This window comes from Neltuma alba, unplaced genomic scaffold, assembly GCF_004799145.2.
Source record: "Neltuma alba isolate B1F8T4 unplaced genomic scaffold, ASM479914v2 tig00010280_pilon, whole genome shotgun sequence".
In the NCBI taxonomy this organism is placed as follows: domain Eukaryota; kingdom Viridiplantae; phylum Streptophyta; class Magnoliopsida; order Fabales; family Fabaceae; genus Neltuma; species Neltuma alba.
The window spans coordinates 824,273-848,759 of record NW_021635203.1 but is presented as its reverse complement, the minus strand read 5'-3'; the positions used below and the strand labels follow the sequence as shown (position 1 = coordinate 848,759).

General features: G+C 36.1%; 1 protein-coding gene and 1 long non-coding RNA gene across 3 annotated transcripts; one reads left to right on the top strand and one right to left on the bottom strand.

Moving 5' to 3' along the window:
• On the bottom strand, positions 1–19,036 carry LOC114755526 (uncharacterized). 2 transcript variants are annotated; one of them, XM_028944414.1, is made up of 8 exons: positions 18,758–19,036; positions 18,383–18,484; positions 17,873–17,987; positions 8,302–8,417; positions 4,803–4,991; positions 4,227–4,369; positions 2,647–2,778; positions 413–492 (listed from the first exon to the last, which is right to left on the bottom strand). In XM_028944414.1, exons 1-7 carry the CDS (start codon positions 18,877–18,879, stop codon positions 2,693–2,695), a joined length of 873 nt encoding a protein of 290 aa, XP_028800247.1. In that variant the 5' UTR covers positions 18,880–19,036; the 3' UTR covers positions 413–492; positions 2,647–2,692. The 2 variants fall into 2 exon arrangements, with proteins under 2 accessions (XP_028800246.1, XP_028800247.1); XM_028944413.1 differs by lacking the exon at positions 2,647–2,778 and having other exon boundaries at positions 1–492; positions 18,758–19,029.
• On the top strand, positions 2,786–4,741 carry LOC114755527 (uncharacterized). The gene is made up of 2 exons (XR_003741314.1): positions 2,786–4,090; positions 4,434–4,741. It is a non-coding gene; the product is annotated as an uncharacterized LOC114755527 (long non-coding RNA).
• Positions 19,037–24,487: the final 5,451 nt, after the last annotated feature.

Here is a 24,487-nt window from a genome sequence, read left to right as displayed (position 1 = left end):
TAGGAAAAGACGAGGCAGAAATGTATCGATGAATTGTTGCACAATCTGTTAACATAATGCTTCATTCCTTTTAACAATTCCTCTCATTATCACTATACTTGAAACAAATACAGACCATAACATGCAATAACCACTAGTTGCATCCTTAAAGCTGGATACAGACACAGATAATTTGGGGAGAATGGATCCTTTGAAAGTGGAGTTGGTCAAGTTTAATTCAAAACACTTAAAACTATATATGGCATCCATATGTTGCATTCAACTTCACAGATTCTTAACTTCATCTTTAGACGATGGTGTTTGGGCCATTTCAAGCGCTAAGAGTGAGAGATATAATAGAAGCAAGCTTAATTTTGCGGATTTTTGAAGAACTTTCAGGCTGAAATAAGACCTCAGTACTTGATCTTACATTTACTTCTTTCCATTCTAACGCTGATCCTCCTTCACTTCTATAGTCACGCTCAGCAAACAAAACTTGGAGCCTCGAAGGCGCTGAAAATGGAAAAAGTAAATTAAAGAAAATAAAGCTGATAGTAAAAGAAAGCAATATGTAGTTAAACTGATAGAATATAAGAATACCTATATTAGAAAAAAAAATTTTAATTTATTATTTCTATGCAAGTTGGCTTTTCTTCACGGTCACATGCTAGCAAGTTCTCATTAAGTTCCCTTCTAGTAAAGGAAACCAAATTGAATTTTGCTCCTATATTTTATTAGAAAGTTGTCATCAAGTTTTCTTCTAGTGGAGGAAGCTAAGTTTGATTTTGTTTTTGTATTTTATTAGGAAGCTGTCATCAACTTTCCTTTTAGTGGAGGAAGCCAGATTTGATCATGTGTAGTAGCAAGTTGTCATCAAGAGTACTTCATAAAGAAGGAAATCTTGATCTATAAACAGGAGTATGAAGGATATGTATTAGAAGACCTTGATGAATGATATTATTATGGCTTAATTGCTATCTCTCTCTCTCTCCCAGCTTTAACTCTCTCCCTCAGTTTTTGTTCTCCCTCCAATTCTATTCGTCTACCCTGTTTCTCCATCTCCCTTCTTTGTTACTTCATCTCTCCTCCATAATCTCTCTCTCTTTCTATTTCCTCTCCCCTAAAATTTCTTCTGTTCTGCATTAGATTTAAGCTTTGTGTGAGTGTGTTACCCCAGTTTGGTATCTGAGCTTAGGTTCCTATGCTCTTAGACTACTTCTGTCGTCAAAAAAAATCCAGAAACACACCTGAAAACCCTTAAACTCTGTTTTCACATCTGTCAGACCCAAAACACCTACTTCCTGATGTAAAATCACAAAACCACCGCCACCTACTTCCTGTCAGATCCCCACACCATGTCGCCATCCAACACCACATGTGTTGGCAAAGCTCCCTGCACGTAGGATTCATGCGCACCACATGCCGCCATACAGAACTAACCAGAATTTGAATTTCTGCGCTTCTTGATCTGTTTCAAATGGTTTTCTTCATTCCAACCAACCCAAAATGCAAGAATCATCATCTAGAAGCATCATTTGTCGTAAAGTACAAAACTTTTAGCTCTTAAAGTTATGCTTGGACTCAAAGATTTAATGAGATGAACGAAACAGTGACTAGTATATTTGAGGAACCCATGAATAGGCATCGAAAAGAGAAAGCAAAAGGAGTTCTAGAAACACCTAGGAATATAGAGTCAAGTTATAGGAATGAGTGATCCTACATCCCTAATCAACCTAGGCTTAGTAAAGCTTCCAAAATCAAACTACTTCCTCATGAATTTATTAATCATAGTCAGTTTAAGGATACAGATGACGCTTGATATGATTAAGATGCAATAGAGCATAAACAACCTTTAGGAGTGGTCAAGGAAACTTTAGAAGGCCACCCGAAGACACCCGAGAATTTGATGGAAGACTAAATCCTAGTGCTTTCTTAGACTGGCTGGCAATCATGTAAGACTACTTCCAGTGATATGACATGAATGATGCCCAAAGAGTCCAATTTACAAAGATGAAGCTTGTGGGATCTGCAAGAAAGTATTGGCATAACGCACAAAGAAACATCGAACGACTGGGTTTACCCGAAATCAAAAGATGGAATGAAATGAAGGTGAAGCCTACAAAGAAATATGGCCCAATTCATTATAAAAGTCAATTGTATGATAGCTATCAGCAGTGTGATATCCCCACTATCATCAATATGAATATGACAATCATCATCAACATGAGTATATGGGCCTTTGACATTATGAGTATGTGGGTCAACGACGATACAAGTCTGTTAATCGTGATCGTGATAAGTTAGATACTCGCCGATACAAGGACGTTGATTGTGAGCAATATGAATATGAAAATTCTAACTTCCTCCAAGTTTCTTACATGGAAGAGCAATTCACAAATCACCTTCAATGATCATTTGGATGCTTTCAAAATGACATGAAACAAGCACGAGGTAATCAGAGCAAAGATTAGAATGCCTTCAACATGAATGGAATCAAGGTCAGGATGAATGGGATTATAGGCAGGATGCCATAATAAGTGCTCCTTGGCAACCTTCGAAGGCTACCGATAATACATCAAAAGGAGAGAAACAGTCTAATCAAGCAGATGAGAAGAAAACAAGTGAGGCAACAAAAGTTAAAGTCCTTTCCTTGCAACCAGGACTTACAACTTCCATGAAGTGCATTCATGATACTAATATGAAGACAACAGCACTAGTCCCACAAGAAGTCCCACAACATGATATTTTGCAAACTCAAGAAGATAGTACATTCTTCAATCCCACCTTCACCCACACATCCTGCACCACAAAGAGATATTAACAGCATTGATGGCCCTAAAGTTGAATTTTTTATTGTGAATCGAAGCTTGGCATCAGAAGAGGCTAATAAAGTTGAAGTAATTAAGAAACAAGAAAAGGAGGTTGAATAAGAAGAAATCTCTATGGAATATGAAGGCAAGAGTTTTGGATTGATTCAAGATTTCAAATTGGTGGCCAAGGATCAAGAATCATAGACCTTAGAGATTTATCATGTTGAATATCTTGAGAAGGCAGGTGTCCAAATTGGTCATATTTCTACTACACATTGCCCTCATATTCTTCAACTTCATCAAGTTCAAGTTACACATCATCCTGAAGTTGTCGTAGTTCTGATAGAGCATATTGTTCTTCTATCTAATGATAACTTCTAAAACTACCTTGTTCACTGGAGAGGTTTTCCAAATCAACACAATCAGACCGCTCACTCTCTGCAGTGTCTTATTTTTCACTACCTTGTCTGTGGTGGGAAAGGAGTCCCAGATTAGATGCTACATAGAGGAATTCCACGCATTGTGTTCCATTGGAATTATATCATCAACTTTACTCTCCAGAGGAGAGTTCCTTCAAGCAAGGGAGAAATGATAGAATATAAGGATACCTATATTAGGAGAAAATTTTAAATTTATTATTTCCATGCTAGTTGGCTTTCCTTAATGGTCAAGTACTAGCAAGTTGTCATCCTTCTAGTAAAGGAAATCAAATCTTCTATTCATTAGAAAGTTGTCATCAAGTTTCTTTCTAGTAGAGGAAGTCAAGTTTGATTTTGCTTTTATATTTTATTAGAATGTTGTCATCAAGGTTCCTTGTGCTAGAGGAAGCCAAGTTTGATTTTGTCTCTAGTAGCAAGATGTCATCAAGATTACTTCATATGGAAGAAAATCTTGATATATAAATAGGAGTATGAAGCACATGTATCGGAAGACTTTGATGAACGATATTGTTATGGCTTAATTGCTATCTCTCTCTCCACCTCTTTTGATCTGCTTGAACTCTCCCCCTCCATTTTTGTTCTCCCTCCCTTCAATTCTATTCGCCCTCCCTCTGTTTCTCCTTCTCTTCTTTGTTTCTGCATCTCTCCTCCAAAATCTCTCTGTTTCTATTTCCTCTCCCCTAAAATTTCCTCTGTTCTGCATCAGATATAAGTGTGTGAGTGTGTTACACCATGAACCAGCATGTCTACGGCGAAGGAAGGCTTATAGAAGTCATTTATTTTTTAATGCCTCTTACTCTTTCAGATTTAGGTAAATAAAAATTCAAATTGCAGTCTTATGGAAGAGAACACAAATCACAGGTAAATATTTTAACAGATTAACTCGTCAGCTTCAAGATTGGCACTCCACACATCTAGAATAGATCAATATCTTGTTTTGTTCATCTTGTTTCACCAAAAAAGGAAAAAGAATAGATCAATATCTTAAATAGGTTACCTAGTCCAAACATGCTTGTTCGTTGGATTGCCATACGCGAAACTTTCGATCTTCTGATATTCCTCAAAGCTTGGACATCTTCTTGCTTGCCCTTAAATTCTAGGAACTCCCCCAGTATATATTTATTTCCTTTCAGTTCTAACCTGTAAACCAAACTATGTTTTATGTGAAATTGATTTATCTTTTTGATAATATTTGGAGATGCAGACAGGTTAAGGACAGATATCTGACACTTGCAAGTTTCATGCTCAAAATGCCAAATAATACAAGGCTACCAAAGCTTTCGCCAATTAATATCTCTTCCATAGCTTGAGGGAAGGGTTTAGAATCCAGATATGCCCATATGAAAAGATTTGCCGATGGAAATCTGGATTTTATTATGTCCAGATTATTATCATGCATTTTTGTTTCTTTCCTTTCAATAGTAAAAAATTTTCTTAGATTGTATCGAGGGGGGAAAAAAATGTTTACAAGAGTTGTATCCCAAGAGCTTTTCAAGGACAAAGTAGATATCACAGCGCGAAAAACACTTAACAAAATACTTATAGATCACACAACAATAAAACAGCAACTAACCTATCCCAAATTGGAGCCGTGCTAAGGATAAAGTCAAGATTCTGATGCACAGATTCTTGCATCTCTTTCTTCTCAGCACGAAAGGCACTCTTCATCCAGCTAGATAACATACTCTTTGATGCCGGCTTTAGTTGTACCCATTGTTCATAAGTAATAACTTCAGACGGAAAACTGCTTTCTGAGAACATACTGCAAGAGAGATAACTATCAAGTACTACATACACTGCCAGAAAATAAATAATAAACTAAAAGATTAACAATGGTACTTTGGAATAATCTTCCTTACAAGTATATATGTCCCAGTCTAAAAGAAGCCTATCTCTAATCTCAGAATTAAAATGAAATTGGAAATAAGATTTACAAGGACAAAAACCAAAAGTATCCTAATCTTCCTCATTGTGTTCAAGCACAGAGAACCAAAAGAGTTGTGAACACTTAGATAAAACATTCAGTCTGAGTATTATGCTAAGAGGGAGTACTAAAGCCTTCCTTAAAAGTGATAACCTATGACTTGTAACCAGAAAAACAACAGCACTCTGATTGCTGAAGCATCACACAAATGGAAGATCTAATAGAAAGAACTGATCAATAAGTGCCATCAGCGCCTGGAACAAGTAGAGCTGGGAATGCTAAAAAGTATTCCACCCGAGCTGATGTTCAACATGATTACAACACATTATTTGATGCCATAATGAAATCGCTGTTGAGAGAAATATCCTAGCCATTCACGAAGTAAAGTTTTGTTTTAGGTTTAACAAGTGCATTCAAAGAAGCTAAGGTGAGACACAAAATAGCAGGAGAGGCAATGACTTTCACTTGCCATTTGGCACCTTTTAAGAGAAAAGCGAGTCCCTTCGGTACTTCTGTCATGAAGAGGAACAAAACTGGAAAGACAATGCCAACTGTTCACTGGGGACAATGAATGCTAAACATAGCTGTCAACACCCGAATTGTCGGTTGAATTTTCAAATATTGTGTAAGTTAATTATTGGAACCAAGACAAAAAGAAAAAGAAAACTCTACAAAAATCAGAACTAAAATGAACGATACAGTCACAATGTATTATATATTACCAAACATCTAGGTTAGCCTCTGCCAGTGTAAGAATGAAAGGTCAAATCTCAGAAATCATGGCTACACACTTCTCTGGCTAGACCTCGCATCCTAGCATTTGATAGACTAGTACTTTCCACTATCCATTAGTCACGTCACTTGGACCTCTTCCTCCCCTATTTTCCTCCCTCTCTCCATCTCTATTTCTATAAATACCTCTTTAAGCATTCTAGACAATAATAATAAAATAGAATAATTTGTGCTTTCCATGTATTTTCTTTACATAGTATCACAAAACTTGATTCTAGTCCTCCTCCCCAGTTTTGGCCTTCCTTCTTCACAATGATAGCCCCTAAGTAAGATCATTTAAGGTTTTTCTCTCCCATGATCTATTGATCTCACTTACCTGCCTATGAAAGAACAACAACAACAAGCCTTATCCCACTAGGTGGGGTTGGTTACATGAATCACATGACGTCATCGTGCTCTGTCAACAACCCGGTCCTTAGATATGTTACTAATCAAGAGTTACCCTAAATCAACATATCTTAGAGTTCCGACAGCTAATGGCAGCACATTTATCATCTCACACGCGCCGCTTTCAGTCTCAACCCAGACTCATGCCCGGCATGCGGGAGCCTATGATACTTTAGTAGTTGGGAATAGTCAATCCTTTAATTAGAGAGAAAAGTAGGGCCAATGGTCGTGCGATGACTATAATTGAAGTGGTCAAACTCATGATAATTTTTGGAAGATCCATGGTAAGTCATCTTCCTCTAACTTTAAGCAGAAAAATGATGATAAAGCTTTTTCAATGACTAGTGAAGAGAAGGCAGCTTCGGACCAAGGAAACAACAGCAAGGATGAGGCTGAATTGTTGTGAAAGTCACTTCAAAAGTATTATTTGCAAGCTCAAAGAGACAGTGCACTTGGGACTACTAATATGGTAAATAAACATATAAATCCTAGAACTCTTATAATAAGAGTTGGAAATCCAAATGTTTAGAATGTTGACTCAAGGACTAATGACCACATAACTAGTAACAAGGATTTCTTTGACAGTCTAGAAACTTGTAATCTAAATCTCAATGTCATCGTTGCTAATGGGCAGTCTTCTAGGGTTTATGAAATTGGTTTTGTCACAATTAATGAATATATTGTGCTGCGCAGTGTTTTCTACGCTCCAACCAACAATAATTTATCGCTAGCGTTCTGAACAAGATTGGATACTCACAGCATCAAACAAATTGCACAATATTTATTAGGCACACAGATAAGGGAAAGTGTTAATGTTGAAAGTATATGTAGAGAGCATCATACAATAGAGAAATGATAAAATATTAGATAAGATTGAAGAGTTTTATATTTAAAATTTTGTATGAGGTAATTGTTAGCGTGATAATCTCCTAATTTTCAGGAATATTATTTTGTCTTTAATATTATTCCCTTCTTTCTTAGAGCAGATTTGACATAGCTTGTAATTATTCTAGAATTGCTTAATCCTAGACTAGAATACGGGATGTTACAGCTAATGGCATCCCATATACACTATTTATGCATCGAAATTTATCCATCTAGAATATACAAAAAAGATTTCATTCTCTCTTTGTTCAGAAATATTTATATATAATATATTTAAATTGTTCTTTTATGCCTTGAAATACGTTTTTTAAACTTCAAGTAATGCATTTGATATCTTCAAATAACCATTTTTAGAAAATATATTTTGTGCGCACGCGCATGTTCTCATGTATAAAGATTATTTCAATGAACATGTACGTACGTACGTACGTACGTATGTATGTATGTTTGTACTCTATATATCACATTATTTTAGAGTCCTCCCTTCCTTCATTGAGGCATGGGCATTTTTCAGTACCACTCACCTTCGATGTTTTAGGGCCCGTTTGGAATGGCTGCTTTGCTTTTCAATTGTGACTTACGCAATACGAGGTAAATATGTGAAAGGAGTTTTGTTCCGACTTACGTGAAACATACTTATAAATACTTTTGAATGGGATTCCAAACAAGCCCTTAGATGTTTTGCATGTGAACATTTCATCTTTGATTACCTCCACCAAACTAAAGGATGACTAATATTAGCAAAATATGGACAGGTAAAAACCCCACTTTGAAACTTTATATTGAATTTGCAAATTCAACAGTTATTTTTACTGCAGAACACAGTATTGAAAGTGCTTATGATAATTGAGCTTACACTTTGACAACTTTAAGAATATAATTAACAACCACTGTTTGCATAGCTAATAGTATTGTCTGTCTCTTAAAAATTAAATTCTTTTTTGCCAAATTTTTTACTTCAAGAGTTGGATGAATTACAAAGAAAATTAGTTGACTACAAATAAACAAACAGGATATTATCAGATGGTGGAAGATGAAAACCTTGCTATTTCTAGTAGCAAATGAAAGAGATTAAAAATCATACCATAGTTTAGGATTTGGGAGTATAACTTTACAAGTTATGTATCCTTCAGGAAGAGCAACTCCTCTTTGTCCAAGATATGATTCAAGAACAGACGCTTGCTTTCTGGCTTCAACAGCCTAGATGAAGATTAGTGAGAAAGCAAGAGAGGAAAATAAAGTAAGACAACCAGCCGTGTTCTTCTTATGATTGTTTTATCAGTTTTAAAAGCATTGAACACAGTGACTGATATGCTAGCAAGATTAACCTTAAAACAATTACATGATTCTCCCACATCTAAGTCAACAGAACAACTTGTGATGCATACATTGATTCTCAATACCACTAGCTTGAATAGTATCCACTTTAAATACCATAAATATAATTTTACAAATAACATATCCAATTGTAGTTAGGTTCCCAAGTCAAAGGGTCTAAAGGAGGAGAAGGTCCCAGCCTGTTGTCAAGTCAGCAAAGGACCAGAGTACAGCTGTTATAACTGATGGACTTGGTGCAGCATAACAATCAAGACAGGAAGCAGCAGTACACTCATCTGAAGAGGGAAATTGTTAGAGAAGTGAAAATAGGCTAGAATTAGAAGGTAGCCAACTTACAAGAAAGAGCTAGGTTCGTCTGGAGAACAACCTTGACACTGCAAAAATGAAGTTCTCCTATAGCCATTAACAGTTTTGCTATTCAGACTGTTTCTGCTGGTTTTCTGCGTTGATTTTTGTTTATTTCTTTGTCCGGCAGTGGCTGTGTCATTCTGGTTCTGTTAGAAGCTCATTAAGAAATAGATTCCTAAGAATTGCCATTAGAGCATTTTCTTTCCCTATTATGTGAGCAAGATGGTTGTGGAGAGTCCCCCCACATGTCAATCATCAGCGCCTATGGGAAACAAGAGCAATGCCATTCACATAATGGTGGGGAAGATGGCTGTCTCCAGACAATTCAACTCAAAGGAAGAAGTTAAAGCTCCTAATTTTATGTGGAGATGACCAAATGGGTTGACTTTTCAGAGCTGGAAAATATTTTAGAGTGAATGAAATTGTTCAAGAGGTCTACTAAAATTGTTGAGTCTATGAACAATAAAGCGATAATCTTCCATTTCATGCTGCGTGAAGGGACGTGCAAAAGAGGATAACTCAAGTTGACCAAATTCCATGTTCCTTGCTGATGGTCAATTCAACCGAGAATATGATGGGCACTTTGGAACAACAAAAAATTACCACCACCCATCTTGCTTCCCTTTTGTCATAATCATTTACATCCTCATTACTACAATATTCATGATTAACTGTCAAATTTACCATTTAAAGAGAACATTTATCCATGAAATTATAATTTAGAATCCAATAACAAAGAAAACAAAACAAAAGCAACAAATAACTAAAAGAAAAATAGGCTAACACAAATCAACAGCATATTATTATGATCCACCTCATTTCACGTTCTATCATTATCATCTACTAGCTAGTTATTACAGTCTTCATGTGGTATGTGCTCTAACTGGAAAAACTGATAAGGCAGAAAAAATAACACTCTACTCTCTCCCTCACAGTAAGGATCTCACTATAAGCAGAGAAAATAGCCCAAGAGAATCTCTGAAATATTGTACTCAAACTGTATTTCACTCGCATGTCAACTAACAGGGCGGCTAACATATTTATAGAACTACATGACACTTGCAACAATCATGAAACAACTAAATATCCCTACATTCTCGGGATTACAACGAAAATGAAAAATGTGCATAACAGAGTGGATCATGACTGACCTAATGATCCTATTATTTAGCTAACTGAGTCCATAAACAAGAATAAAAGAGAATAAAAGAAAATAACTAATTTAAATGAAGCTAGAAAGACCGAGTCAAATTTTAACTGAATTCCTTTTATTTCGCCTCTCATAAGTCATGGTTGGTTTACTAGGAATCTTATCATCATGAATCATGATTAAATATCTCACACTTATCACTAAGAAGAAACCTTTATCATTTTTTCTTCTTTCAGTATCATCAATTTATAAAGATACACATGCAAACACTGATGTGATAAACAACAAATCAAACCCCGTAATAGTAGCCCACTAGCCCCCATTCCAATTTATACACATTTATATATGCCACTGTTTTGTTTCTTTTCCCCTAAGAATTTGATCAGATTTTCTTTTCAGGATTAAAAAGAAAGTTGTTAGAAAATAGAGAGCTTACTAAGGAGGCTGGAGGACAACACAGAGCTCAAAGGAGAGAAAAGGAAGGCAAAAGAAAACAAAACAAAGGACAAAAAGATTAACAATAAAACAAGGCTATCCAAACCCTAGAAATATGAAAGACAAATGGGACCAAAAGGTAACCATAAACACTATCAAAACTCTGCAGCACTGTAAAAACAGTAAAAACAAAAAAACAAAAACAAAAAAGGTATTCCTTCCAATTCAAATGCACCATATACCCCAAAGCTTTTGGTCTCTTTTCTTGCCAAAAACTTAACAGCCTCTTTTTTCTTACAGCTGGTCAATTCACACAACATGAAGGACATGAGTTTTAGAAACATAGCTCAATACGAGGAAGTAGTGGAATAATCATTTCCATAATATGCAAGCATTTATATTGCTTGATTTTAGGATTTCAGTGTCTGGCTACCTATTATTGAAACTTGAAAGTACTCCTCCGGTCCTTAATGTAAGATTTAATTAAAATGTAAGACCTATTTCTCATATTTATCATTTTTTTTTCTAAATTACCCTTATTGATACTCTCGCAACCATAATCAAGTAGGAATGAGGGAGAATATTAAGGAAGATGATTATGATGTTTTATGAAAAACAAGCCATATTTTTTATAATTAACTAACTTACCTAACTTTCTTAATGTAATCAAATTAGTTAAATAGATCTCAAATTAAAGATCGGAGGAGTAACAAATATTGGATAGCATAAATAACCCCTAGGATTAGTTTACAAATTCTATTTGTATTGGGAGTTCAAGTTATCTCCATATAAAGTTCAGTATTGAAGAATTTGTTAAGATTCCTGCATTCATAGTTCTACCCATAAAAGTCTCTCTTCAATTTTTTTTTTTACAGGATTATACTTCTATTATTTGGCCATAATCATTAAGCCTGCATTGGTTGCAATGAAGGGAGGCTACAGCTTCCGAACAGGCCAATGTTCAAATTGATTCAACCATCAAATGGGGTGCCCAATCTTGATTTGACCCCAAAAAAAAAAAAGAAGAACAAAGAAAGAAAGAAGTAGCCTTCAGGCTTGCAAACAATTAGGGGTGAGGCCAAGTATGAAGAGCAGAGCACGTTAATGTCAACCAAATGATGGATATGTCAAGTGCATCATTGATCGGAGTGCTGACAAAAAATGGTGGCGGATGTTGTGATTGAGGTTAGGCTCATCAAATCCATAAATCTAGCTCATCTCATGCATAATGTTAGCTCAAGACAGGAACCTAACGCTGGAGAGAATTGAGGGTGCAGTATTACAAAATAGAACCCATGATTCATATTACCTAGGATTCTTCCTGACAAAGTGGAAATAAAGACAAGAAAAGGGAGGCATGGCTTAAAGGGAGGGAAGATACAGATAGCTGACCAAAGCTGAATTCCAGGCAAAGCAAGAAAAGGGATATTGCAAAATACAACATAAACCACAAATGTTGGAACAAAAAGTTACCCCCAGGGGGGAATGTAAGATGAAAAGGGAAGAAACTCAAATGGAGTTACATATGAGTTCCAGTGTTAGGCTTTGCACAACTAAAAGAAATTTAGAGGAAAATTCAAAAACAAGAATATAATCATACTAATTGACAGCAAAGTGATACATAACTTTGTCTCAAAATAATTAGTATCCAGGGTGTAAATTCCAGTTGAAGACCGAATCACAAAACACATTGAGGCTAGAAGTAGAAGTGGAAATGGAAATGACAGTGGGCTAGAAGTAGACAACTAAAATAAGTTTAAATCTGGATCACACATAGGATGTTGTTGTCATTGGAAACTTTCAATTCATCATCCTCACCGCGCCATCGCCGTTGCTTAGCCCATGTCAACTTGTGTATCATCGAAGGGCCGAATCTGTCAGGAAGGGTGGTCTAGTATTGAAATTATTAAGGAGAAAATAATATGGAATATATTTCTTGTATATTCATGATCAGAAAGGAAAAATTTATACACAAGAGAAGAGCCTCGGTCATTAATGGCTCATTATTAGGGGATAATATCCTATCCTATCATATCTGATTTGATCCTATATTAATTACAATGTATTTACATATCTTTACACTTCTCCTCAAGTTGGAGCATAGATGTCAATCATGCCCAACTTGTTACAAAGATAGTCAACCCGAACCCCATTCAAAGCTTTAGTAAGGAGATCACCCAATTGATCACTGGACCTCATGTGTCCTATTGAGATGAAGTTTTCCTTGATCTTATCTCGAACAAAATGACAATCAATCTCAATGTGTTTTGTGTGTTCATGAAACACTGAATTAGAAGCTATATGTAAGGCTGCTTTATTGTCGCAGCACAGTTTTGTTGGTAGTGAGGTTTTAAAACCAACCTACTTCAATAATTGATATATCCAGACGCTCTCGCACACAGATTGTGCCATAGCTCTATATTCTGCCTCTGCACTTGATCGTGACACCACATTCTGCTTCTTGCTCTTCTAGTACACCAAATTTCCTCCCACAAAGACACAATATCCTGTAGTAGATCTTCTTGTGGCCTTTGAACCACCACGATCAGCATCACAAAAGCACTTAATATCTGTATGACCATAATTTCTGTATAATATCCCATGACCTGGAGACGTGTGATTGGGTTATTGACAACATATCTAAGGATTGGGTTATTGACAGAGCATGATAGCGTCGTGTGATTCATGTAGCCGACCCCACCTAGTGGGATAAGGCTTGTTGTTGTTGTTGTTGGATCCCACGACCTGGAGACCCCTTCAAGTAATGAAGCACATGCTCTAAAGCTTCCCACTGTCTGATAGTAGGCGAGACCATAAACTGGCTAAGTACACTGACTGGATAGGTGATATCAGGACGATCACAGTAAGATAATTCAATTTTCCAATCAATCTTCGATACCTCTCCGGGTTCTCAAATGGCTTGCTCTTAGTAGCATCCACAAGATTCTCAGATGGTATGCTTCCATCAGCATCAAGGAGTGGATTATAAATCATAGGAAAACTATTTGGCGCAGCCCCTAACTTTCCAGTTTCCTTCAACAGATCAAGAACATACTTCTTCTGAGTCAATAAGATTCCTTTTTTACTTCTCAAGACCTCAATTCTGAGAAAGTACTTTAACGGGCCCAAATCTTTTGTTTGAAAATGAGAATTAAGAAAGGACTCAAGTGAAGAGATCTCCGACATATTACTCCCTGTAATCACAATATCATCTACATACACGACCAATAAAATCATGCCAGTACCTGTGCTCTGGTAGAACACAGAGTGATCACACTTATTTTGACACATGCCAAATTTCTGCACAACAATACTAAACCTGTCAAACCATGCACGAGGACTCTGCTTCAAACCATATAAGGATCTCTTGAGGTGACATACTTTTCCACGCTCTCCCTGAGCAACAACGCCTAGTGGTTGCTCCATATAAACTTCTTCAAGAAGATCACCATGTAAAAAGGCATTCTTTATATCCAATTGATGGAGATCCCAGCCATAGGTTGCCGCCATAGAGATGAAAAAACGAATGAAGGAAAGTTTCACCACAGGGGAGAAAGTTTCAGAGTAATCAACACCATAGGTCTGAGCATAGCCTTTAGCAACCAAGCTAGCTTTAAGGCAGTCAAGGGTACTATCAGCTCGAGTTTTAGGGGTTAAGACCCACTTACAGCCAATAGCCTTCTTTCCTGCCGGTAGATCCACTAAGGTGTAGGCTCAGGATGAGAGATGCTCGACACAGGATCTGATGACAAAGCAGATACTGGAGGGCCGGAATCTGGGATGGTGACATTTGTCTCCTTGGAACGTCGTGTAGACACGAGACAAGGGTGGTGGCACAGAAGCCGAAGCTGGAGCTGGAGCTGGAGGTGGTGGAGTGGGTGGCGGGAGAACAAGGTACACCAGAAGGTCATCCTCTTCCACTCTTCCACAGATAGAAGAGAGGCAGGTGAAATGGACGGAGAAAAGTATGGAATCGATTCCTGAAAGGTGACATCTGCAAAAACGAGCTAACGATTGAGAGTAGAAGAGAAACACCGATAACCCTTTTGAACCCAAGAGTAGCCAAGGAAGACACACTTAAGGGACTTCGGATCTAATTTGGAGACAGATGGTCGTACATCCCGGACAAAGCAAACACAGCCGAAGATCCTAGGATCAACAGGAAACAAAGGTTTTGAAGGGAAAAGAGTAGTATAGGGAATGTTACCATCAAGAACCGAAGAGGGCATGCGGTTAATGAGGAAGCAAGTAGTGGAGACAGCATCAGCCCAGAAAGTTTTGGGAACCTTCATTTGAAACAGAAGTGCTCGTGCCACCTCTAGTAAGTGGCGCTTTTTACATTCTTCAACACCATTTTGAACTGGTGTATCAACACAAGAAGATTGATGAAGGACACCATTTTGAAGCATATAGGATTGAAACGTGCTAGAAAAATATTCTTTAACGTTATCACTATATAGAGTGCGAACGGAAGTATGAAATTGAGTTTTAATTTCCGCAAAAAAGGCACAAAAATGAGAATAATCCAGAACGAATTTTCATTAAATATAAACAAGTTGTACGCAAATAGTCATCAACAAATGTAACAAAATATTTAAAACCCGTTGTTGACTCAACAAGACACGGACCCCAAACATCAAAATAAACTATCTCAAAAGGGCACGAAGCCCGTTTATTGACTCGAGAAACTAAAGGAAAACGATGATGTTTGGCAAACTGACATGACTCACAATCTAAAGATAACAAATGTTGAAACGGAGGACAAACCCTTTTTAAAGAAGACAAAGACAAATGACTCAAACGACAATATGCTTCAAAAAGAGTGAAACCACCGGCACAAGCCAAAGCACAAGACCCTTGCTCGTTAAGGAAATAATGTCCACCAGATTCATAGCCCCTACCAATAATCTTCTTCGTCAAAAGATCCTATATCAAGCAATGATAAGGAAAGAGTGAGACCTATATCAAGCAATGATAAGGAAAGAGTAAGTTTACTAGGCGAAAGCAGATTAAATGCAAGATCAGGTAATCTAGCACAAATGACAAATGAATGGAGGGGGTAGGTTTAACAGTGCCTGGTCCGAGGACCTGGGAATGGGAGCCATTGGCAATAGTGATAGTTGAAGGATTGGCGTAAGAATTATAAGTGGAGAAGAGATGGCGGTTATCTGTCATATGGTCAGTAAGACCAGAATCTATGATCCATTTAGAGGAAGAAGAGACAACAATAGTAGCCTGATTACCTGTAGCAGCAGGAGCACTCACAGGTGGTGTGAGAGATTTTAATTGGGCATATTCAGCAGCAGAGATTGTGACCTTGTCATCAGCTAGTGTTGCCACATGTGCAGAGTTATTACGTTGTTGTTTGTTTTGCAGCTTACGACAAGTACACTTCGTATGGCCCAGTTCCTTACAGTAATAACACATCACCCCATTTAAATCTGGAGGGGTTCCCCCTTGCTTAGAACCGCCACGATTAGTTGTCCCACGATTCTCATTTTGTCCCCGACTGATTAAAGCATAGACAGGAGCATTTGTAACTGGCGATGAAAGATTCTCAGTCCTCATCACATGAGAGAACACCTCCTGAAGGGTAGGAATTTCAAATCCAGATAGAATTTGGGATCGAACAGTCTCATACTCAGACGGAAGACCCATGAGAAAACTCATGATGGCCATGTGCTCCCGTTGGGCCTGTTGACCTTTTAGATTAGTAATGAGGGGCATTAGAACATTCAATTCTTCATACATTCGTTTAAAGTCCATGAAGTAGGTTTTGAGAGGGCGATCCTGCTTCCCTACACGATAGAAAGCTTTGCAAACCTCATAAACACGAGAGATATTTCCCTTGCCTGAGTATAAAAGCTCTAAGTAATTCATCAGTTCTTTAACAAATTCACAATGAGTAACAGAAGGAATAATCTCACTATCAATGGAGTTGCGGATCTGTAAAAAGAGCCGTGCATCGTCCCTTAACCATGATTGACAGGAGTCAGTGGTCGGAGGGTCTTCAGTTAAATGATTCTCCTTCTTAATGCTTCGTAAGTAGATACGAATAGTCTTACTCCAATCTAGGTAATTTATCCAGTTTAATTTGTGCTCAATAATCTTAACGACTACAGGAACCACTTCAGAGGTAACTGTAGACTTAGTATCACCCATGGAAGATAAACAAAAAAGAGATAATAATTCTAGCAGCGGTAAGAAAAAAAAATAAGTGGCCACAAATGTTCACACCAGGGACCAAACAACACCTCCTACGATCTATAGAAGGTAGGAAAACAGCAATACCAGATTTGAACGTTACTGTTCAAAAGACACAATAACCAAACAGGTCTAAATCAACACAATGGGGGAGACCCAGATCTGAAAAACACCAGGGAATCACCGGAAAAGGGAAGACGAAGCCGAAGAAGAGCTAAGACAGCGGAAACCACAGTGGCGCGTGAACAGTACTGCTGCAAGCGACGGAGCGTGAGGCTCACGCGCTGCTCGGATGGCAACAAAACTTCGAGGATCGGCCGGTTAGCACCGTGCTATCCTCCCTGGCCGGCATGTGCTCCCACCAAACGCCCGACACAGAAGCCCTAATGCTGAACACAAGAGTTGACGGCAGAGACCCACTGTACAGCGCAGACAGAGTGAAACCAAACGGAAAATCTAACCCTAAATGGCCTGCCCTGATACCATATTAAGGAGAAAATAATATGGAATATATTTCTTGTATATTCACGATCAAAAAGGAGGAATTTATACACAAGAGAGGAGCCTCAGTCATTAATGGCTCATTATTAGGGGATAAAATCCTATCCTATCATTTCTGATTTGATCCTATATTAATTACAATATATTTACATATCTTTACAGAAATCACAGGGGCAAATGTGTCTTAAGATATTGTATGTAGGGGTATAATCGACTTCTATTATCACATATCCATGGAAGTTTTTAGACATCCATAGCTCCCATTATGGAGATCACTTCCTTCATTTTTTATGGAAGCGGGTTCCATGAAGAGGTTTCTAACATACCAAACACCCATTTTTCACATTTCCACATCCAGTTCCATCATAGCAACTTTCATCATACCAGACAGGGCCTGAGGTAATTGTGGGAATCGTTATATAAAATTAGGTGAACAAATTGGCACCAAGCAATAGTGAAAGAAAACTCTTTAGTCCTATGACAAAACATTAGATGAAACCCCAATAAAAAGAAATAAAATTATGACAAATAGTATTCTGAATCCAATACTCATAATAGGGGATGTATCCATCATTTCAAATCAACTCTAATTCAAGCCATCTGATGAACAGTATCAAACAGCAATATATATGCTGCTATTCTGTTTCTGAAGAACAAACAAAATTAATTGATTCCTTACAGGATCAGGGTGATGCTTTGCTCTATGTCTTCCTGGACTTTCACATACCCAATTACCACCAGTGCTCACTGACACAAGTCCTGAAAAGTTCTTGACAGAAACCACTACTAGCTCTCTGCATAGTTTCAGTTGGGAAGGAAAGATAAAATGGTCATAACTGAAATACTTTCCATTAATTATCCAACATCTTATCATCTAGCAGATGCAGAAGGATATGATAAAATAAGGTTTTCATGATAATAAGAAAAAAGAAGAAAGGTAATTCGGGTATAATATTTTTACTTCTTCGATTTTTGAATCCAGGTAGTAAAAGCAGCAGAAAAGCCAAATTATTATGCAGGCTATACTGTTTCACGAATTCTATTGTGCTTTTCTTTTCTCAGCGTGCATATAAGAGTACATACAGCATATGCAGGTCCCCAGTTCTTTAAAAAGTAGTAACACACGGCAGAAAAAAACAGATAATCGATGCAAATTTTAAAACCCAGAAACGAGAAAAAGTCATCATACCCTTTTGTCACCAGAACTATATCTATGCTCTGTCGGGAGCCAGTATCAGCATCCGGAATTCTTAGCCCCACATACACATTTCCTCCATAAAGCTTTTTAAGTCTACAAAGAAAATGAAAATATCGTTATTCCACTAGGACAAAATATAAGTAATGAACAAGGGATAAATAATAAGAAAGCCCAAAGGAAACACCGTGCTATTATCATCGTACTTCTACGAATTGTTTCAAACTTCGCAGTGATATCAGGAAAAATTGAGAGCAACTAGGTTCAAACCTCAACAGAGTTCCAATGATCATGTGCCATTTTATTGAGATCTTTAAAACAACATTTGAACCCTAAGCTGGAACGTTGAAATTTAACCAAGAAAATTACCTATCAGCAACCGAGAAAAGAGCATTGGTATCAGAGTATTCAAGGTCCATGGTGTCATCGTCATAGAAGAAGCATTTGAACAATTTGTAGATGACTAAACCGCACAGAACCGCCAACCACATGGTCGACGAAATCCGGAATAGAGTTGAAATTCTCTTCGTTTAAGGCTGACAAGAGCGAAGAACGCGAGGGGGACGCCTTCCGTTTTCTCAAATGTATTCACGCATTGAAATCCAACCGGTCGCTCGCATATTAGGAACGCCCTTAATATCAATTAAGCTCTCCTTTTTTATTATGCTTTTTGTCATGTTCTTTTTCTGAATTACCGGTGTAATTATTGTTTCCAATAAAATTCCCTTCTACTCAAAAAAAAAAAAAAATCCAACCGGTCGCTCCCTAAGACGAGAACCGGTGGATCAGTGCCTGCTTTTACCCGTCAACCACTGCGATCGTACCTTTATACACACGCATTTATAGATATAGATGTATACTTTGTCAAGTCTAAAATTCATTTGTAGGCAAAAGGTCCCCAAAAATTAATTTTCTTTGTAATCTTTTTGCATAAAATTATCTTTTAATTAAAAAAAAAGACTAAATCATATAGAACACCCCTAGGGACAGTTACATATAACCTTAACTTTCTGAAGTTTAATTTAATATTTTATTATTTTATTATGAACTCTTTTAACAGAATCATTATTGACACATTAGATTAATAAAAGACACCTTGCATCTTATATGGCATCCTATGTAAACTAATAATTTTATAATAATCATATCATTTTTATATAAGAATTAAAATGTTATTTTATTATTAAGAAGAGCCTAATTCTTATTATCTCCTTGCCGCCTCCACACTCTTTCATCTTTCAATTCTTAAAAACACTCTCGTGCCACACATTATGACTTAGTTTTACTTCAAAATAAAATAAAATAAATATAGCTGCCGCCACTCTGCAACCGTGAGATTCAGAAAAAGAAGAAAAAAGAAAAAAAAAATGGGGAAATTTCACACAGAAATAGATATTGGGACAAAAGAAAATAGGAAAATGATAGAAAGATGATACTTAAATTTTGAAGCCCTAAATAAATTTTTCACTTGAATAAGGAAAATTCCTCTACTCACACATGTCTAATTAGGGATTTTGAAATTTCATAAAATGACCAGATTGTCCTAAGTAAATTTTTCAAGAAAGGGAAGAGGGAGTCGCAGGTTTTGGATATAGTGGAAGATGAAAAAAGAGAAGAAGGGAGGCTGTGAAACCACCGTACTCCAATTTAGAGTAAGAGGCATCACCGTCAACGAGAGTCACCGTGAAAGAGAGTCATTGTGATAGGAACGTGCCTTCAAACGGTGGTGAGGTTTTCTAAGATTCCTTTTTTCTAATTTTGTTGACGGTTGTTGAAGTGAAATTATTGATTCAATTTGGGAGGAGGAAAATAATCTATTGCTGAAGATTAAAGTTTGGTTAGTTGAGAGAGGTAAATTGTTACTGCTATTTTATGATTATGAAAGTTGTAAGAAGGAGTCATGATTTGTTTTTCTTTTTTCATGTGATTGCGGGGGGGAAAAAAAAAGGTGATTGCATAGTGTTCTTTTGTTGACACCATCAGAGGAAGATTGGTTGAAAGGGAAGAAATTTAGGGAACAAAAATGAGCAGCTGCTAGTTGGACTTGATATAATGTAAATATAATACTGTAAATATGATGGTAGTTTTTGAAAAATAGCGTTATTGAATTTGTTATTTGCTTTACATGTGTTGTTAATGATAATTAGAGAAGATGCAATGCAAACAAAAAACAAAAAAGTGCATACATATTTTTCTTTTATTGGCATCATTAGAGGAAGATTGGCAGAAAGGAAGAAGCTCAGGAAACAAAAATGAGCAGTTGCTCTATAGACTTGTTATTAATGTAAACACTACGACTAAAATGCCGGTTTTTGGGAAATGGCATCAATGAGCTTGTTATTTGCTTTACGAGTGTTGTTAATGAGAATCAAAGAAAGTGCAATGCAAAAGTATACTACTTATTTGTCATAGAAGTGTTGTTAATGCTCACGTTTGATATTGTTAATAAGAGATTTCTATGAAGCTTGTACATGAAAAATCCTAGTTTTAAACATGTTGGAAATTGTGCCCTAGGGGCCAATTATTGTGTTGTGAACATTGTTGATTTATGAATTTCTTAATTATGTTATCATATTATTTGCATGTTTACTGTGATGACTATCCTTGGATAACTCATGATGTTATCCTAAATGTCCCTAGTCGGTCATCTATGTGGGAACAAAGATGAAATAAGACCAGTATGACTTTGAAGATGTATAGAGATATAAATCAAAGTCATAGGCACATGTAAGAGTACAAGGTGTTGGACCGACCCGCTATGAGAGAGCTGCATGGGTTAAGTCATAAGCTTCTCTCATATACACACCATGTCACTATGCCCTTTGACCTGAGATCATCATGGATTCCTACATGAGAAACGCTCAGCTTTGACCTAGTCAAAAGTCACTTTTGACCGAGTGATCATAAAGACTATGTTCAAGCTTGCTGGTTTTTCATATGGAGGAATGTGAATGGTCAAGATGGAATTTGTCCCTCACATTCGTACAGAGATATTACTGGGCCCCTCGATGAGTGAGTCTGAGAAATGTATGGTCATACTATAATGGAAAGGTAATTCCATTTCTATACTCAGACTACTCAGGGATCGAAAAAGTAACAGTCAGGAATAGGAGGATGACGTTCTCCATGCCTCATCCATGACCAAAATGTCGTGTGACAAAAGGGACGCGATATGGTTATATGAAAAGTTACATCGTTCGTCGATCCTCATATGATTTGGGTAGTCGTGATGTCTTGCTAGAGACCGCTTACGACTTGTGAGTCATTATAGTAAATGGCTCACTGCTAACTTCATATGGGCCTACAGGGTCGCACACAAAATAGCCCAACACGAGCTATGATGTCCAGATTCATTGAATCTAAGATATGTCCAGATTCAATGAATAATCTAGGGTGGATGTGTATATATATATATAAATTCGCGTATATATATATTATATGATATAAGAGATATTTATAAGATTTGATTTATAAGGATAAATTAAATCTATATCACTTTTAAATTGATAAGGTATAATATAATATCTCAAATTTGATTTATTAGAATAAATCAAATATAATTCCGTCATATCTTTATTTTGAATTAAATGAATAGGTGAATTAAATCTGTGGGACGGATTTAATATATAAACCGTATTTATCTAATTGATTTCTAATCAGATTACGCAATATATGATGTTGTATTAATTTCGAAATTAATTTAGCATTAATTCTGAAATCCAATATCCTTCATAATACTGATAGCATCCTATATATTTAATATTTAGGAGCTAGGGTTTTAGGTGTGTGAGAGAGCAAAAGGTTTGCAGATAAGAAACGACCAAAATAGAAATAGTGAGGACGGATTCTCAAAAAGCCCTAGAAGGACAAGAGGCGCTAGCATGTCATTCGTGATTGGAACGCTGTTCGTGTGGATACCGGTAAAGGAAGCCGATCTGAGTTATTGACTTCTCACAAACAAAAGGAGAGCATAGGCATCCCGAACGTCGGAATCCCTGAGCCACCAACGATTCGAATACCGTAGGTAACACCTCTTACTACTTGACTTAAACACAATCCATAGATCCGGGCAAGGGATTGGAAAATTTTTAAAGTTATTTTCCGCTGTGTCTTCCAATTCCTTACAAAACATACATGAAAAACTTATAGTTAATGCTGTTACTAAAGCTATTAATAACATTACTAAACTTTTCATTCTCATTAGTAATGTTGAAAAATTTCAAGTTTTAAACTTACTTGTAAACATTGTAGTTAATGTTGTTACTAAAGTTGTTAATAATATTATTGAACTTGTTAACCTTGTTACAAAAATTGAAAAATTCCTAGTTTCAAACATAACTGAAAAAGTTGTGGTTAATATCATTACTCAAGTTGTTAACTATATTACTAAACTTATCAACTTCGTTACAAAGATTGAAAATTTCCCATGAGGCTTGACACTCACTAAATTCTCCAACTATAACAACCTATGATATAATGTGGTAAATGACATTATTAGAGTTTTTAGTAATGTTATTAGGCATGTCAACCTCGTTATAAAAGTTAAAAAATCTCAAGTTAAACTTACTTGGAAAACTTATAGTAAATGTCGTTACTCAAATTGTTAATAATATTATTGAACTTGTCCACCTCGTTATAAAAGTTCAAAAAAAATTCTTAGTTTTAAACTTACCTAGAAAAATTGTGGTCAACGATATTACTGAAGTTGTTAATGTTAATGAACTTATTAATCTCATTATAAAAAGTTGAAAACTTGTCAATTTTAAACTTACTTAAAAAAGTTCCGGTTAACGTTATTATTGAAGTTGTTAATAATATTATCGAACTTGTTAATCTCATTTCAAAAAGTTAAAAATTCCCAGTCTTAAACTTACTTAGAAAAGTAGTGGTCAATGCAGTTTATCAAGATGTTAATAATGTTACTAGCCTTGTCAATTTTGTTATTAATGTTGAAAAATTCCAATGAGGTATGGCATTCACTAATTTCTCCAAATGTAATAAAAACATTTGATAATATAGTGAATGACATTATTAGAATTATTAATAACAATACTAGACTTGTTAATGTCATTACAAAATTTGAAAAATTCCCAATTCTAAACTTACCTAAAAAGTTTGTGGTTAATGTCATTATTTAACTTGTTAATAAAGTTACTAAATTTGTCAATTTCGTTACAAAAGTTGAAAATTCTGGTGAAGTTTGTACTCTCTAATTTCTCCAAGTGTATAATTTTTTGATACAATGTGGTGAATAGCGTTATTAGAATTGTTAATAATATTAATAGACTTGTCAACCTAGTTATACAAAAATTAAAAAAACAATTAAACTTACCCAAAAAACTTGTGATTAATATCATCACTCAAGTTGTTAATAATGTTACTAAACTTGTTAACCTCATTATAAAAGTTGAAAAATTCCCATGGGATTAAAAAAGCTATCAAATGTTATTCTATTAGCATGAAACGCATTCAATTAACATACGTGTAATTAAGACTATCAAACTTTTAATCCTAAAGCATTCAAACCACAAACTCCAAAACATCAAATGGGCACAACCATATACACACGCACAGCCATTACATTCTTCCAATTTGTGTGTCAACAAATGAACAATATGTAATCACCTCTTTTTGCATTGCACCTTCTCCAATCATAATTAACAACATTTGTAAAGCAAATAATAAGTTCACTAATGCTATTTCCCAAAAACCAGGATATTATCTACACTATTATATTTACATTACTAACAAGTCCAACCAGCAGCTGCTTATTTTTAATTTGTTTCATGAGTTTCTTCCCTTTCAGCCAATCTTCCTCTAATGGTGTCAACCAAAGAACAATATGTAATCACTTTTTTTTCCCTGCAATCACATAAAAAAGAAAAACAAATCACAATTCCTTCTTACAACCTTCATAATCATAGAATAACAGTGACAATTTACGTCTCTTAACTACCCAAACCTTATTCTTTAGCAATCGATTATTTTCCTCCTCCCAAATTGAAATCAATTTCACTGCAACACCCACCAACCAAAGAAAAGAAATCTTAGAAAATCTTACCTCCGTCTAAACACACATCCTTCTCACAGCGACTCCCT